Source organism: Epinephelus fuscoguttatus, linkage group LG3 (assembly GCF_011397635.1).
Source record: "Epinephelus fuscoguttatus linkage group LG3, E.fuscoguttatus.final_Chr_v1".
NCBI classification, from domain to species: Eukaryota; Metazoa; Chordata; class Actinopteri; order Perciformes; family Serranidae; genus Epinephelus; species Epinephelus fuscoguttatus.
Genome location: NC_064754.1, coordinates 44,146,197 through 44,162,396, shown reverse-complemented (window position 1 = coordinate 44,162,396; position 16,200 = coordinate 44,146,197). Strand labels below are relative to the sequence as shown.

General features: G+C 40.0%; 1 protein-coding gene across 2 annotated transcripts in view; it reads left to right on the top strand.

Annotated features, from left to right (window-relative positions):
* LOC125886537 (testis-expressed protein 2-like) overlaps window positions 1-16,200 on the top strand; it is a 55,872-nt gene that overhangs the window by 10,445 nt on the left and 29,227 nt on the right. For both annotated transcript variants that reach the window (XM_049572810.1, XM_049572808.1), the window contains exon 3: window positions 14,382-15,954. In XM_049572810.1, the coding sequence (XP_049428767.1) occupies window positions 14,407-15,954 (1,548 nt within the window). In that variant the 5' untranslated portion in view covers window positions 14,382-14,406. The remainder of the gene's footprint in view (window positions 1-14,381; window positions 15,955-16,200) is intronic.

Here is a 16,200-nt window from a genome sequence, read left to right as displayed (position 1 = left end):
TTATTTAGCACAAAAAACATGTGGGTCAGTGAACTGACATGGTTTGAAATAGGCTGAACATCACAGAGTAGGTCTGCACAATAGGATTAGGAAAATATGTTATAATGTTGTTGAGTATCACAATAACAATATTACTTACAACAAATATCTAAGTGTACTCAGCTCTTTCTTCCTGCTGCTGTCAGTATCTGCTAAAATACCAGTTAACTGTTGAATTAAAAATGAAAGGTAATTATTTCCAACATTCTTTCGTTGAACAAATTGAACACTGGACTCAACACAAAATGCACCAATAAAAACAAGAATGATAATTTATAAGATAGATAGATAGATATTGTTTATTGTCCTTTCAGAAATTTTTCTTGTGTTTGTGGCCGTCAGAAAAAACAGAAAACATTACAATGAAGACACCACAACACAAACACTTGACACTGCAGACAAAACCAGACTTTGACTTTGGACATTACAATAAAGACAATTTAAACATCAATCACATGATACAACAGATGATACAACCAAAGTGCCCACATAGCATCACCCAAGTTCACCCATTCTATTTAACAGAGTTATGCTAAAAGGTATAAAGGACCTCTGGGCACGGGAAGTCTTAAGAGACTGTACCTCCATCCTGATAGTAATAATTCATACTAGCCATGCAGAGGACGTAATACGTCAGCGAGGATGCGAGAAAAGTTTTCTACTGATACTCTTATCAACTAATGTTGCATTTCCATTAAAAACTTTCTGTATGGTACCTTTAGTGACATAACCCGTGTGGACTTGCCTAAACTGTGGATCTGTTTAGCATTTCCACTGCAGACAGTACTCTTAAATGTAGATGGATTTGTTGTTAATCACTGCTCTGTCCAGTTCTCGCTGTATTTCCTCTTCACCGCTGATACAGAGAAACGTCTGCATCTCATTTATTGTCCACGGAACAGATTGCACGCTGACATTTTCATAATGATAAAGAACAGGCTGGAGTGAGAGTCTCTCTGAATGGGATATTTAAAAAATAATGGGTTTGTGCACTGTATCTTTGTCAAGCAAGAGCATAGGTGTAATTCTGCCGGAGCGCACTGGAATGACATCCTGCCATGTTTTTCTCCAAGTGAAGAAATAGAATTTAAGTTCACATAAAGCGGTTGAAGTTCATATATTTTTTTAACACATGAAGATCCAGTCATCACTAAAGCCTATGTCACCCTAGAGACAATTAAAACAAAGAGTATGGTCAAAGTTGTAAAATTAGATTTAAGGAGTGTTAATAGATTCACAGTATCAACTCATGCATTGAGTAACACGCAAGAAAACCTTCCACCTTAAAAGTTGCTGGTAGTTGCTGGCAGTTGGCCTAGTATATTAAATCATTTTTTTCTCAGTCTGTAGCTGCTAACTGTTAACTAGTAAAGATGAACAGGTAGCAGAAGATCCTTTAATTGTATAGTTTACTAATATATGAACAGTGTTTACATTACCTTCAAAACCAGCCACAACTCACCCCTGAGCAAGAGTGACACTTGTCTATTGACAACAGTTTTTCTAGCTCCACCTTTTAGTAATGTGTCAGTGTGCTTGGTATGCCAGCAGAAGGGTGACCAAAAATGGGGATGGTGAGGAACACTTCTATTGGTACCATCCACAACTTATCACAATGGAAATACAAAAATAACCATTCCAGTGTGTAACAAACTTAACTGAACTGAACCAGACTGCTTGGTAGAAACAAGGCTTGACTCAAAAAACCCCTGAGTGTAATACTACAGTATTTAACAATGTGTTTATTGTGCAAATTAACATTGGGATGATAATTTAAAAAAAACCCTATATATTGTGCAGCCCTATCACAGAGTCTTGACTAATGCAAGAAACACATGGCTTCTCTCTGTTTATTTGTAAGTAAAAGCAAGTAGTCATATTTAGTCTGGGTAGTTGTGTAAAGCCAGGGTCACTGTGTCACTGTATGAAAGCCTACTGTTGCAGTCTCTTTTTCTCTCTTTCACCCACTGTGTTTCTTAATGCAGGATTATTTTTTACTTCCTTGCCTCGGTGGACGCTGTCACATGCTGTCCTCGAGCCAGTGTTTTCTCACTGTTGTGATCCACAACAGCTGAGCCATTGCAGGCAGTAATTGAGTAATCCAGCTATCCTGATGGCCACTTAAGAACAAGTGTTAAACTCTGCCAAACCTGTCATAACAGCTTCATCATCAGAATGTTTAAATGCTAGCGAAAAGAGGAAAAAAAACTTAAACTGACCAACTCATTTCACAATAAAGGCATCGCACTGTCTCAAATACCTATTGCAGCCATCTCATTGTACATGCTGAGAGAGTGAGACATTTATCTAGGACACGCATTATAGCAGAACAGGGTAGCATTAAAGTTCAGTAGGTCTGTTACATGCTGCTTTAACAGAAACCATGTATTTCTTAAAAGTCATTTCTCAGGAATTTAGGAAAGGCTGGTTATTTTATATGATCTTAAAACCTTTGAGATTATGCACTGCATGTGTTTACTAGTTTTAATAAGTGTCATGAGACTAATTCACACAGTTGCAACTGTAAAATAAGTGAGGCCCAACCAAAATAGAGTGTTTTTTGTGATTTAACTGTGGCTGCACAGGGTAACGGTGGTACACTGACCTTCCAAAAGCAATAACATAATCATATTTTGTCAGTGCACTGTGTTGGTTCATTTTGTTTCAATGGCAAAGTGTGCTCAAGTTGGGTGAGGAAGGCTGAGAGACATGATGATCTCACCACCTAACCTTTCAATCCCTGCCTGTCTCACCAGTTTGTCAGCATTCTTGAGAGCAGTTTCAGTTCTATTAGGCTGCTATTGTTTATTTGTCCTCAGAGCCTGGAATCTGAAATGACTCTGTGAAATGCATTTACCAGTTTACCACTGCCTCTTAGTCACTCAAACATGCCAATTCACACACCTTTCTCTCCACTAATGCAGATAGACACATTACCCCTTTTTAGATAGGAATTGTGCAAATTTGCAGGAAAGCCCAATCAGTCTTTTTTCAGCATTGGCAGTATAAAAACAAAAATCAGGGAGTGCGGCAAAATGCCGCCTACCTACTTTTGTTTTGTTTTTGTTTTGTTAGTATGCATTTTTACATCTCCACTGACCAGTGGATACTTGGTCAAGACCTCTGGGGATCATGTTCTGTTATGACAAACGTCATGGCTAGGGGTGAGTTCGTGTACAAAAATCTTTAAATGTTTAGAGTGGGTCATTTTTTTCGTGTAAACGTGTACACGGGTTTCACCACTGGGTGGTGCTATTGTATTATACCAGGAAAGCCCCAGTTATACGAATACCAACCGATCGGCCCATTTAACCAATGGTTACAGGCCATCACTCCGAAATATCGCCATTCCGACAGTCCGCCATCCCAAATTCTGGTCCCTGAGTCCTGACAGTAAGCTATGGCGAGCCTGTAGAAGCCGTATTTCCCATGCATGTCAGCGATTTTCACACGCAGATAGTTCAGGCTGACATTACCTGTTTTTCATCGAACTCCTCTGGTATTTTTATTAAAAAACATGGCATATAGGTCCACAGTAACTTATTATTATTACTACTACTACTATTATTATTATTATTATTATTATTATTATTATCATTACTATTATTATTACTATTATTATTATTATTATAAGAGTAGGCTACAGTGAGTACCGGGCCATCAAATCACAGCATCCGCAGTGAGAGGACACAGAATTGTGTGCGCTTTTACGCACGCGGGTCTAGGTGATCATGAATATTTGATGTGGGAAAGATGTAGCCAGATGTATGAACTGTTTTTAAGCGGCACCGAGATATGTGGCTCGTTCCTCCATCTGTAGCACGAGTCATGTGCGGCACTTCACCACTGACCCGTGCGTAAAAGTGTGAACAATTCCGTGTCCTCTCACCGCTGTAATTTGATGGCCCAGTACTCACTGTAGCCCACTGGCAAACAACCCCCTTAATGAACGCGCCCTTTTAATAGAACAGAGCACATCAAACCCGGTCTCACACCATTTCTTGTCATATTTACAGTCTATCACAGTTAGTCAACAATTAGTATCACCCCCACCCAAAAAATTTTTTTTCTTGTACTAACTTTTCATAACCGTTTATGATCTCAAACATGTAAATATGTACACGGACTCACCCCTCGTCATGACGTCAGAAGTGCTAGGCTTACTGATTAATGGACAATTTAGATTAATTTTAGTTGGCCCATGGTCAAGTTAAATGTGTCAGAGTACCATTTTAGTTAATAGTATACGTGCCACCATCCAAGCTGTGTCTCTTTCTGTTCACAATCATCACATAGCTTCTGCATGTAGCCATGTTGATCCGAGCTCGTAATTAAATGTGCATTAAGAAAGAACTCCATGATTTGCCTCATCCTTGAATTCTCCAGATCACCACAGAAACACCTACTCTCAAAAAAGGTGTAGCTCGGCGTGTGACGTAAACAGTGATGTGGGAAGGAAGCCGCAGCCAGTCAGTCCTTTGGCGATTCTCTTGGAAGTCAGCCCGCTCTTCACCTTTCTTGTCATCTGACGGTTAATGGCCTTTTCGTTTGCAAGGGCAAGGAGGGAGCGCAATTCCTTGTCTCCCAAGTTGCTCATCTTTACAGTGTCTGTCAGGTTTGTGTTTCCCTCTTGCTGCTACCTGCTTGCTAATTCCTACTATCAGCTGTTTCCTGTTTATCCACCGCCAGTGGCTCGCACGGCTCCTCCCACAAGTCTTCAACAGTCCCTCCCATTGTGGAAGGCCGCCTCGGTCTTTTTAAACTAAAAGGGTTCCGTCAATATGTCTACGAGGTGGAAAATTGGGCACCTTGGATCAACTCGCCAATCCGGTTCTGTGTGTCTAAATGCTCGCAGCTTGCCGGCAAAACGGCCCAACATTCGCGGATAATCTGGCAGTGTAAAAGGGGCTATTGAGTGCCACCATAATGCTCTGCTTACTCGTCTACATTATATATGTCTACTGTTGCAGAAACAAAGAGAGCCTAAGAATGAGAAACGTAAAGGCAAACTACATGTCAGACTTGCATCCACATAAGGGTTTAAAAAAGAGGGTTTACCCTCTCTTTTATGTTTACTATCCAGTTAAAGTGCAAATGGGCCTTTAAAGAGACAACAGATAGGATTTGTTTTTTTTTTTTTTTTAGCTTGACGCCACCTAGCATCAGTGGTGTTGCGTCGCACTGTCACAACAACCAAATTGACTGTGGGGACCAGAGATAATCAATAAAATGTAGGCTGTAAAGCCACCAGTATACTTCTATGTATATGTAGAATGAGAGGGTGTGTGGACACTCTACTAAATAAATGAGTAAAGAGACCGAGCAACAATTATCAGATTTATCTGAAGAAAAAACAAATAGTAATGCAAATAATTATACCAGAATGCACAGTACCAGTACAAACAACTCGCAGTAAATTATACCAATATGTACACTATCAGTACAAACAACAGTAGAGACAGTGGAATTATACCAATATGTAAGGGACAATGTATAGTGAGCGTGTCGGGGTTCCATTCCCCTGTTGGGAGTTATTTTTCATCCGTCACTGGCTCACCATACATTATCCCGCTTAGAACATGGCTTACTACTAAAACATTCAAATGTTACAACTGGTATCAATATTATTAGAAAATTGCTGGCAGAGTGTATTGACAGAGGAGAGACGGTCACCAGACAAACGGGAGCAGAGGAGAGGATTTTACAGCGATTTTACAGCGGTGAAACCTCAAGAAATAAACACCACAGAATTTTGTTGATTGACCAATCAGAATCAAGTATTTAAAAGTGCCATGTTCTAAGCACATGTAAACAGTCCCAATCCTAGAATAAACGGTGGTAGATCAGAGAGGCATTATGTTTTCTGTCTATCTATGTCATTGTTGTGAACACGATACCTCAAGAACGCCTTGAGGGATTTTTTTTTTTTCCAGATTTGGCACATCTGTCCACCTGAACTCAAGGATGAAGTGATTAGATTTTAGATTAGATTTTGTCTGCCTCATTCATGAAAGCGATATCTCAAGAATGTGTTGAGGGAATTTTCTCAGATTTGGCATAAACGTCTGCTTGAACTCTACAATAAACAGATTACAATTTGGTGGTTGAAGGTCAAGGTCGCTGTGACCTTGCATTCATCTTGTGAACATGTTTGCTCAAGAATTTTTTCAAATTCATCACAACTGTCCAGTTCGATTTATGGATGAACTGCTTAGAATTTGGTGGTCAAAGGCCAAGGCCACTATGACCTCACAAAACATGTTTTTGGCCAAACCACAAGAATTCATACACTTATTATAACAAAAGTGCACAGAATGATCTAACAGGATAAAATGATGAAGTGATGACATTATCTATACATAATCTTGTGCAAAAACACTTTTCTGGCCATTACCTAATGTCATAACTCAGGAACAGAAGGGTGGATATTTGGTCAGATAAAGAATTCGTGACACATTGGTAATCTCAGGTGCCCACTAGGGATGCACCGAAATGAAAATTTGTGGCAGAAGCCGAATATTATTAAACGCTTGGCCAAATACTGAGTACCGAAAACTGAATACCGAATACCGAATATCGTTGTTTAGTTTTTCATTAGTTTTTGCAGATGAACCCCCTCCAGATTAGTGTTGTCACGGTACCAAAATTGGATCCCACTGTACGATACCAATGAAAATATCATGGTTCTGAGTAGTATCACGATACCACAACGAAAATGAGGCAGATGTGCCTTTTGTCATTTATGAAAAGATAAATCAGTTTTCTATTACAGGCTACATCAATGATATTTCAATGGAATAAATTACTTATTGACTTATTCATACTTCAAAAACAGCATCAACGAGTGATGAACATAGGGGGGATCAAAATAAAATAAATAAAATAAGAATCAACCAGCCACCCTCCTCCCCTTCATAAGTAAAGAACAGTCCCTAAAGTGCGGTGAGGTTTGTGGGCCGTGAACGGCTCCTTTCTCCTCTGACACGTCACATACCTGTGTTCGGCTGGCTCGGCTGTTCAGGGACTTCTGGGCAGTCCATACGCCAAGAAGAGGATATTATTGGAGCCAACTTCTCCGTCGCCGGTAAACCGATGGCTGCCGTATTTGACAGGAATACATTAACGTTACTGTCTGTGTCTGTGACCCCCGTTCAACCCACAGTCGGTGGGATTCGCCTTTCATTTCTGCTGCTGGTTGAAATCTGTAGGCTGCTCGCACAGCCTGCTGAATGATTTAAGCCTATTTTGCTCGCTCAAAACAATTTTTAGTCGCAAATGCGAGTGTGGTGATGGGCGGATCGCCACACTGCCGACATTTTACTCGGCCCGTCACGGCACGCTGTTTGATTGCGTTATCAAAACATGCCGCTATTATTCGGCCTTGCTTTTAACTTATTCCACCGAATACCGAATGTGTGGGTTTTTTTGCAATATTCGGCCGAATATATTCAGTTACCGAATATTCGGTGCATCCCTAGTGCCCACCATGCAACTGCGCTGATTGTATAAATCTTCTGTGTTGCTGGGGGGAAGATGTGGATGTGAAGTATTCATGTTTTCACAGACATGGATGTAAACAGTAACTGCAACTTGACTGGTGTGCAGAGGCATACAATTGCATAGTGGGAAGACTATTTTTTTTTTTTTTTAAACAATGTGGGACATATAAATGGGACATATAATCCTTGAGCAGCTATTGCATATCTGTAAATGTCATTGTCTACAGGGCATTTAACTGTTAGCTACTGTTGCCACAGTGTTAACAGTAGGGTAATAGGAGCACTGGGCTGTGAGACACTTTGCAAGTCATTAGCTAAACTGACAGTGTAAGTACAGGGAAAGCAATTACTACTGCAAATAAACAGCAGGATTTAAAGTGGGACTTCTTCTAATCCCTTCCTAGGCAACCTGGATAAGGTATAGTGATCTGGGATTTCATTAAGTCTTCCGTTGGGGGATGTGTGAGCATGTTTGCAAGTCTTTTTTTAAGGTCTTTTTCTCATGTCGTTTAATCTCTGTGCCTTAGCAAGAATCCTCTCAATGCCACTGATGTCATCTGAAACAGTGGTGTATGACATTTGAGATGCTCTGAGGGGGTTATATTAGCAGAAAGCAACAGGCAGGATGACTTGCAAAAATACCCTTGCTGTGTGGTTACTGAGATGCAAACACCGGAAACACTGTCAGACAGTTCTTCTGATGTTTTAGGCCCACACGCATTTAGGAGATAAACGCATTAATGTAGGGAGTTTAAAGAAGAATACCGCCCAGTCCCTATGGAGGTACACTTTTTAGCTTCTGGAAAACAGACACAATATGCATGATTATTGTCTATCATTATTGTTGTAGACCGTGAAGGCTAGTGGATTTTCCCAGGTGGTGTGTCTTTTCTCAATTCTCGTAGGGCAACAATTTCCCCAACAGTCCTGTTTATTATAATTCAGGTTCACTCCTATGTGAGCTAGGAGTTGTTGACTGATATTTGCTTCCTTGCTGGTCCCAGGCTTTTGTGTGGTTTGTCATTTGGAGTGGATGTAGTTAGACAGAATTAAGAAGTTTAGGAAAAGGGACCTATTGTTGTGTCTTGGGCAAAACATCATATTAGGTAGCTTGCCATGAAGCAGCTTCTTTCCCACTGCTGAACAGAAATTTGGGCTTGAAATATACTTTTTCTAAATGTAATGAAGTACGCAATTGTAAAGGGTGCAATCTACAGTGCTAAACAGATGCATTCTACAGTGTTAAACCCAGAATACAGCTGGGAAAACCAGGAAAAGACAACACTTTTGTTATTAACTTACAATATTACATTATCAGAAATCTAAAATGATATCTAGTCTCATATCATGATATCATTAATATCAATATATTGCTTAGCCCTACAATTTCATCTCATTCCCTCAATGCCTCTATTCTGAGGGGTCTTCAATCAGGATCATCACGTAGCAGAGGTCCGAGCCCAACCTTTGCCAGGTTCTACAGTATGTAGGTTCAGTGTAGCCCCTCCTTTTGCTCACTCTGTAGATAGTTTGACTTCTGTTACTAAGGATTGCTCTGTATAATACTGGACCCACAGGTCAGTATTTCCCATGGTTAGACACACACAAAAATACAGCAAATTAACATAAGCACTGTTCTCCAAGTAATATGAATCATTATCTTCCAACACTACTCTCTTTACTTAAGTGTTGTAAGGAAATGTTGACCTGTCTGAATGACACGTAGCATGATATGAGGGAGTGTTCCTTTCCTTCCTGACAGTCACATAGTGTGATTATAGGCTTCTGATGAAATCATGCAGGAGGTGGTCCCATTGTGAGACACTGAGTCATGCAACCCATTAAACTGTGGCCCAGAGTGTCTCAAACATGACACCTCAGTAACATTAATGGATCCTTTCTTGCATGCTATACTTCCGATGTTATTACATTAGTCAGTGATAGTTAAAGTATTCCGTTTTTCCATGTTATAAATTCCATTCTTCATTTAGTGGACCCACTTTCACTTCAGTTACGGACTTCCTACATTTCCTATTATGAAATTGTGAACTATCCCTAGACCAGGGGTCACCAACCTTTTTGAGACCGAGAGCCACCTGAATAATATAAATTTACTTGTTTTACCTTTTCAAAGAACAAATATATGCATTTAATAGGCAACATATAATGGGACTGTCTGCCAATGTCCACTGGTTACTGCTAATAATTTATCATAGTCATTGTTAACAATGTTTTACCATTCATACTTACTTTTACCAATCATAAGAAACTCATACATGGTATATGACTTTAAAATGTTATCTTATTGGGGCTATGGATTGTTCACAGTCATCTGTAGGAAAGGCCAGGTGATGCCAATTTCAGTTTCTTTCCAGTTTAAAGGCTGATTTTTGCTCCTGAGTGAAAGTTGAAGATACTAGATAGTTAATTGTGATTGTGCTTTAAACTATTATTAATTGTCAGAACACACTTGCCTAACAGTATTTCACAAATCTGAGATAGATTTAAAACAATTATAATCTAAATACTTTCTATAAATAAAAGTAAGACCTCATCGTCATTCTTACCTCACCATTGAGTCTGTCTGTTGTTCATTTGAACAATACAATTAGTGGCCAAACACAAAGTGTCTTTGTAGTAAGATATCTTCAGTATGTGCAATAGCTCTGTGAGTCTGTTTTCATTAACTGTGTGTGCTGTTTGATACAGAGGAAGTGAGCAGTGAACTTGTCTCTAATGAGTGCAAAACATGAGGGTTAATGAGGCTGGCATCCTTCTGTAATTGGCTTCATCAGCATCAATGGCAAGATTTTGTTCTTCACTGTCCTCTTAGCCTGTTCATTGGCACAGGAAAAGGCATTGGGAGCACAAGACAAACAAGGCCTTGACTGTCAGTGTGTACATATACACTTGGATGGACAGCCAAATGCAGTATCATGCTGATATGCTGCACATGCGCAGTCTTTTCCTCTGTTTGTTTCATTAAAGTTGTGTTAAATTGGGAGATACAATCATCTTACAGACCACACACAAATGCATACATACCTACTACCCCACTTTATCACTAATCCTAATGTGCTGTTAGCAAATACTGCCAGGTCCTTTGAGTCTTTATGTCGAAATGAAATCCATGTCCAATTGGCGATCCATTAGAATGGCCTCATTGTGCTGCTCCTGACTGGGGGCTGGCTAGCTAGGGACAGAGGTGGCTGGCAGACTGCCTGGCTGGGTAACAAGCTCACTCGTGACCCATGTGACAATGAGTGGCCAAGTTGAGTTTGTATGAGTGAGCCAGCATGATGTCACACCACATTTTGTTGCCTGGACATGGCACAAGAATACCATTGCCAAATGTCAACAAGACATTACCGTTATTCTATTTTCACAACCAGAGGATGTCACAAATATCCAAAGAGTAGATATGTCCTGGCTTAATTTTCCTTACAGTACAGAACATTCAATCTATATTCAGCTACAACATTCCAAACATTAACTGTATTTTAGCTAAGGAAAAGTACAGCTTAATTATGAATTCCCTTCCACCACAACAGACCTACTTTACAATGGGCAGCTTGGTAGCAGAGTAAATTAATAGCTGTAGATATACTGTGCATCTAAATTCAAAGATGTGGAAGTTTGAATGGTCATCAATGATTACACAGACTGTTACTTTTGCATAGACAATGCCAGACTACAAATGGTGCTCTTACTTCCTTGTGTATTTAACCCAAGGCTTTTCTTTGTCTTTACAGTATCAACTTTGATAACGTTTCTTTACTTGAGCTGAACTGATCTTTATAAACAGCCCCAACTGTAGCTGTACATTCAAATCAAATGTGTTTGTTTCAGAAAGAGCATTATGGGAAGCCATTTTATGATGTTTCCAAATGGTTAGGTTGTGAACTAGCTTAGCATCATAAAGCTATAAATCTGTTACACTAGTGGCACAGCAGTAAGTTAGGAGAAGAAAATCAAAGCGTAATTGCTTGTAAGAGTACTCCACAAATTAAAAGGAAAGTCTGCAGATTTCAACCAGCTTCCCATGCATTCCTCCTCCTTGTCAAAACCTGGCACTTACATTACCTACAGTGCAGCTAACCACCAACAGTTTAGTTGGAAATACCATGTATTAGGGGCCATACACATACTGCATTTTTTACTCTCTCAAATTCATTGTTTTCAGCAAGAAAGCGACAATGATGCTGTCAGGATGCACTAGCGTTCCTGAGCACATATTTTTCAGGGCACAATACCTGCACACTTAGATAAACAGAGATCAACTTTTGAAACGCAGCAGCATGCACTGCATTTCATGTGAAAGGAACAACCTATTACAGCTGGCAGATATCTTTTCCTTTTTCTGTAGATATCAGTCTGCAGTACATATGGAGAAGAAGGTGGTCATTTTAGTGCAGTTCTGCCACAGCTTTACATTTGTCCCACTGACATTGTTTAAAGCCTAAAACGCATTTACAAAACAACACCTGGAAAAGATCAGCTTCATACTTGGGATTTATGGTAATTAGGCTGTAATGCGGTGCTGCTTATGGTTGCTTAGCAACCTCAGATACAACTTGTTTCTGCACTGAAATTTGGCACAAGACCTGTAAATGGATGTTGATGTGAAGGATTTGAGTAGTTTCCCTTAAATTAATTTGATTAGCTTTTCCTTGAGAGAAAATGTTGGCTGAATTAGCTCCATGAATGTTCTACGTTAAATCTGACTTCTGTCTCTAAGCCAATCCCCCCGCTTTTCATAATGTAACCTTTAGAAAGTTGGATCCTTTTCTTTTTCTCAAACAAGTACACCTGAAATGCTGTCTGTTTATCAACCAATGCACTTCAGGCATCTTGTTGTGGCACCAAACAGTCCTCATCATTATGTAATGTTACATCATCCCAACCTGATTTTATTATCTGGACTTTGGCTAGTGTCTGTTGTCTCTGGACATGTATCCCTGAAGGCTGTATTGCAGTACAGTTTTTAAACATGACACACAGTAAAACTAAATCATAAACACTTGTCAAAACTGCTTTGTGGGAATTTTTGAATGTTTGTTGGCAAAGGTTTAGAATGTGATTCAAAGTCACAGGGCAAGTCTGTTTTATGTGGGTTAAATGTTAACAGTGTAATGTGCAGAAGCTGTAGCTTCCTGCTGTAGCGTTCATATGCTTGGTGAGTCTTGATTAAACCAATCTATATTTGTTTTTGATTATGGATTCCTTCATTTTGATGAATATCTGAGCAGTCTTGTGGAGGGATTTGCTGAAGTGTCAGCAGGTGGTGAGTGGGATGGGGGGTAATTTAAGATTCCTGATTGCTGCCGAACTGAGGTCTGATGCCACCAAACTGGTGCAGAGATACAACACTGCATATGTCAGCACTCACGCATGCATACACATTCTGTCTAGAAATAGCATTTAGTACATTGTTGGCCCTCCCAGATAGATGGTTAGTGACTGAGCAATGTATTGGCATCAAAGATTGTCTTTTAAAAGCATGATGCATCATCCTTTCCTTTTTGTAATTTAGCTTGCAGTCCTTTTGTCACTGCTTGGAGAGCAGAAATTTGCATCTATAAGTTACAAAATATACAAAAAGCCTTCCTAATTTTTTAACTAAAAAAAAACAAAACATACATGATGACTTGCTTCATTGTTACTAAAATTTGTATTTTAATTCATAAGACCTATAAATAATTAAACTCTGTAATTATTGGAGGCAGGACATTTTCGGATTGTCTTCTCGTTTATGTGATATTTCAATATTGCCTTGAGGGAATTTCCTCTGATTTGGCACAAACATCCACTTGAACTCAAGAATGAAGTGATTAGATTTTGGTGGTCAGAAGTCAAGGTCACTGTTACGTCATGCCCATCCCATTCTTGTAAACCCTTATCTCAGGAACATCTGTGGGGAATTTCTTCAAATTTGGCACATTGGGCAGCATTTTATTACCCGTTCAACATGCCCTCATTGACTTCCCCTCAGCACTTGCACTTACAATCATATATTATATATTTATATTTCATTTAGGCCTACTTGATACTGGGTAGATCATTTTGGTGCTCTATACTCAAGTCAAGTTGTGACATTTTTATAATGTTTTGTACATAGACTGTGTGTAAAGTTATGGTCTGGTGTTGTAAGTAAATTTTTCAGGTTAAGAATTTTATTTTTTCTAAGTTTTAGATACATTTTGAACATACATACATATTATTAGAACCATACAACATCAAACTCAACTGAAGACTACAATTTGTCTCAAAAAACAAATTATTGGGGACCCACTCAGTTTCCCAATGACCCAATCAAATGACCACCTGTGGGCAGTTTTTTATTTGTAGTATTTTCCAGTTTATTATGTTTTTCATGTAATTTCATAAATCAAAAAGCTTAGAGTTATAGGAGTCTAGAGTCAGTCTTGTTTCCAGATATACTGATTTTAGTATGCGCCTGCAACTAACAGCTATTTTCATTATAGATTAACGTGCTAATTGCGTCAAATAACTGATGAATCGCTTTGTCAGTGAAACGTCAGAAATAGTGAAAAACGTCCAGTATGCAAAGGAGACATCTTCAGACGTCATGTTTTGTCAAACCAACAATCCAAAACCCAAAATTATTAAATTTTTTTATCATACGCGATGAAGAACAGCAACATAAGCCTCACCTTTGAGATATTAGTACCAGAGAATCTTTTGTCACTTTTCTTTAAAAAATGACTGAAGCGTTGACCAAAACCGTCACCAACGGCAATTACTTTTTGACAATCAACTAATGAATTAACTGACTAATCATTCCAGTCCTAATTTAGTATCATTTTTCTTTGTTCTTTGCAGACTGTGACTCAGTGGGAGTACTGCAATGACTAGCCGGCATCCTAGCCATGCAGAGAGTGCTCACTCCACAGAAAAACAGCCGCCTGCCTTGTCCCCCAAGCTCCATGTCCAGCGATCGCCATCGAAGGACACCATCACCATCCACTTCTCAGCTCTTGGGAAGGAGGAAGAGGAGGAGGAAGAGGAGCTGTACAGGACAAAGGTCTCCACTACCTCAGCTGCTCATGATGACTCAAACATTGTGCAAGCCTTAGAAGCAAGTGAGGAAATGTTTGAAGGGGTGCCACTGGACGCTGCAGCTGAGGTTGCTGTCATGCCTGAATCATCCAGATTTTCTCCAGTTTCTAGACATCACACTAACCATTCTCCCACACAAACCTCATCATCACGTATTTCTGAGCAAAAAGGCACGACTACCAGTCCCTCTCCAACTAAGTCTTTGAGCTTTCCCTCCAGTGACAAACCCTTCCTCAGCTTGGTGAAGTCTCTCTCCTCTGACATTGACTCTCGTGATGGAATCCCTTCTGTTGCTGCTTCCACAGTAAGGCACAGGCACCTGATGAAGACTCTTGTCAAATCTTTATCTTCAGATACATCCCAGGACTCATCCTCCTCCTCCACACCCTACCGTCTTCCAGAATCACGCCTTAACCTGCAACTCTTCAAACAATTCACACAGTCCCGGATGCCACCTGCTACCACAATGTCAGCTGGTGATACTAAAACTGCCCCTTGCTCTCCATTAACCTCTCCAGATAACCGCAGCTTCTTCAAAGTCTCAGAGGTTGAGGCAAGAATTGAAGACACTAAGCGGCGTCTCTCTGAGGCTATCGCCGAACCGCTCCAGCTGCTAAGTAAGATCATGGATGAAAAGAGTGGCAGCTTAGTCAGCAGCAGTATTTACCGGCCGAAGGCCCTCTCTGCCAGTGCCTCAGAACTCTCCAATATTACCTCTATCAATGGTCACCTGGAGAGTAACAACAATTACTGCATCAAGGAGGAAGAAGGAGTTAACTGTGAGGCTGAAAGCCCTAACAGCAGGGCTTCTGGTCCAGCTGAATCACCTGTTGCCTCTTCTGTTGACACAAAGAGCCCAAACAAATCCTTACTTTCCATGTCCTTGGACAAATGCTCCATGTCCGCTCTTGCTAAGCAAGAGGACGAGGACTTTTGCATCCTGTACAGTGAGGACTTTGAGACTTGTACTGACACAGAAGGTGACTGTGGTGATAGAACGGATGATACTGGAACTGGGAGTCAAACTAAAGTGCCACTAAGTGGTAGTACTGAACCATGCAGTGAAGATGAATCTGAAAGTATTGAACCGGCACCTAGTGTTCCACACTATACGCTCATCATCCTTACTGTATTGGTCTATGGGTATTTTGTTTTACCTCTGCCCAATTACATAGGAGGAATGCTGCTTGGGATTGGGCTGGGATTCTTTTTAGCCATTGGTGTTGTGTGGCTGACTGGACCAAAACCTTCTGGCAGTACTTTTAGACATAACAGACACCACAGGAAGCTGTGGAATCTGACCAAGTTGGACATTAAGGAACCAGAAATCTATAAGGTCAGTGAATAGTTATTTAGTTGATATTCAGTTCATGCTGTCATTATGGAAGACCCTGAACACCAAGAGAGAGAGATCTGTGACCCCCTACTATATATAGTGTATAAAATTAAGTTGCGCTTCAGATAATTAGCTGCTAAGTTAGCAGCAGATGTAGCATGGCTAAGATTGTTAACCTCACCATCTGGTGTGTCAGAGCCCAGAAAGTTAAAAAACCATCCACTGTGGCTCACAAGAACTTCCATA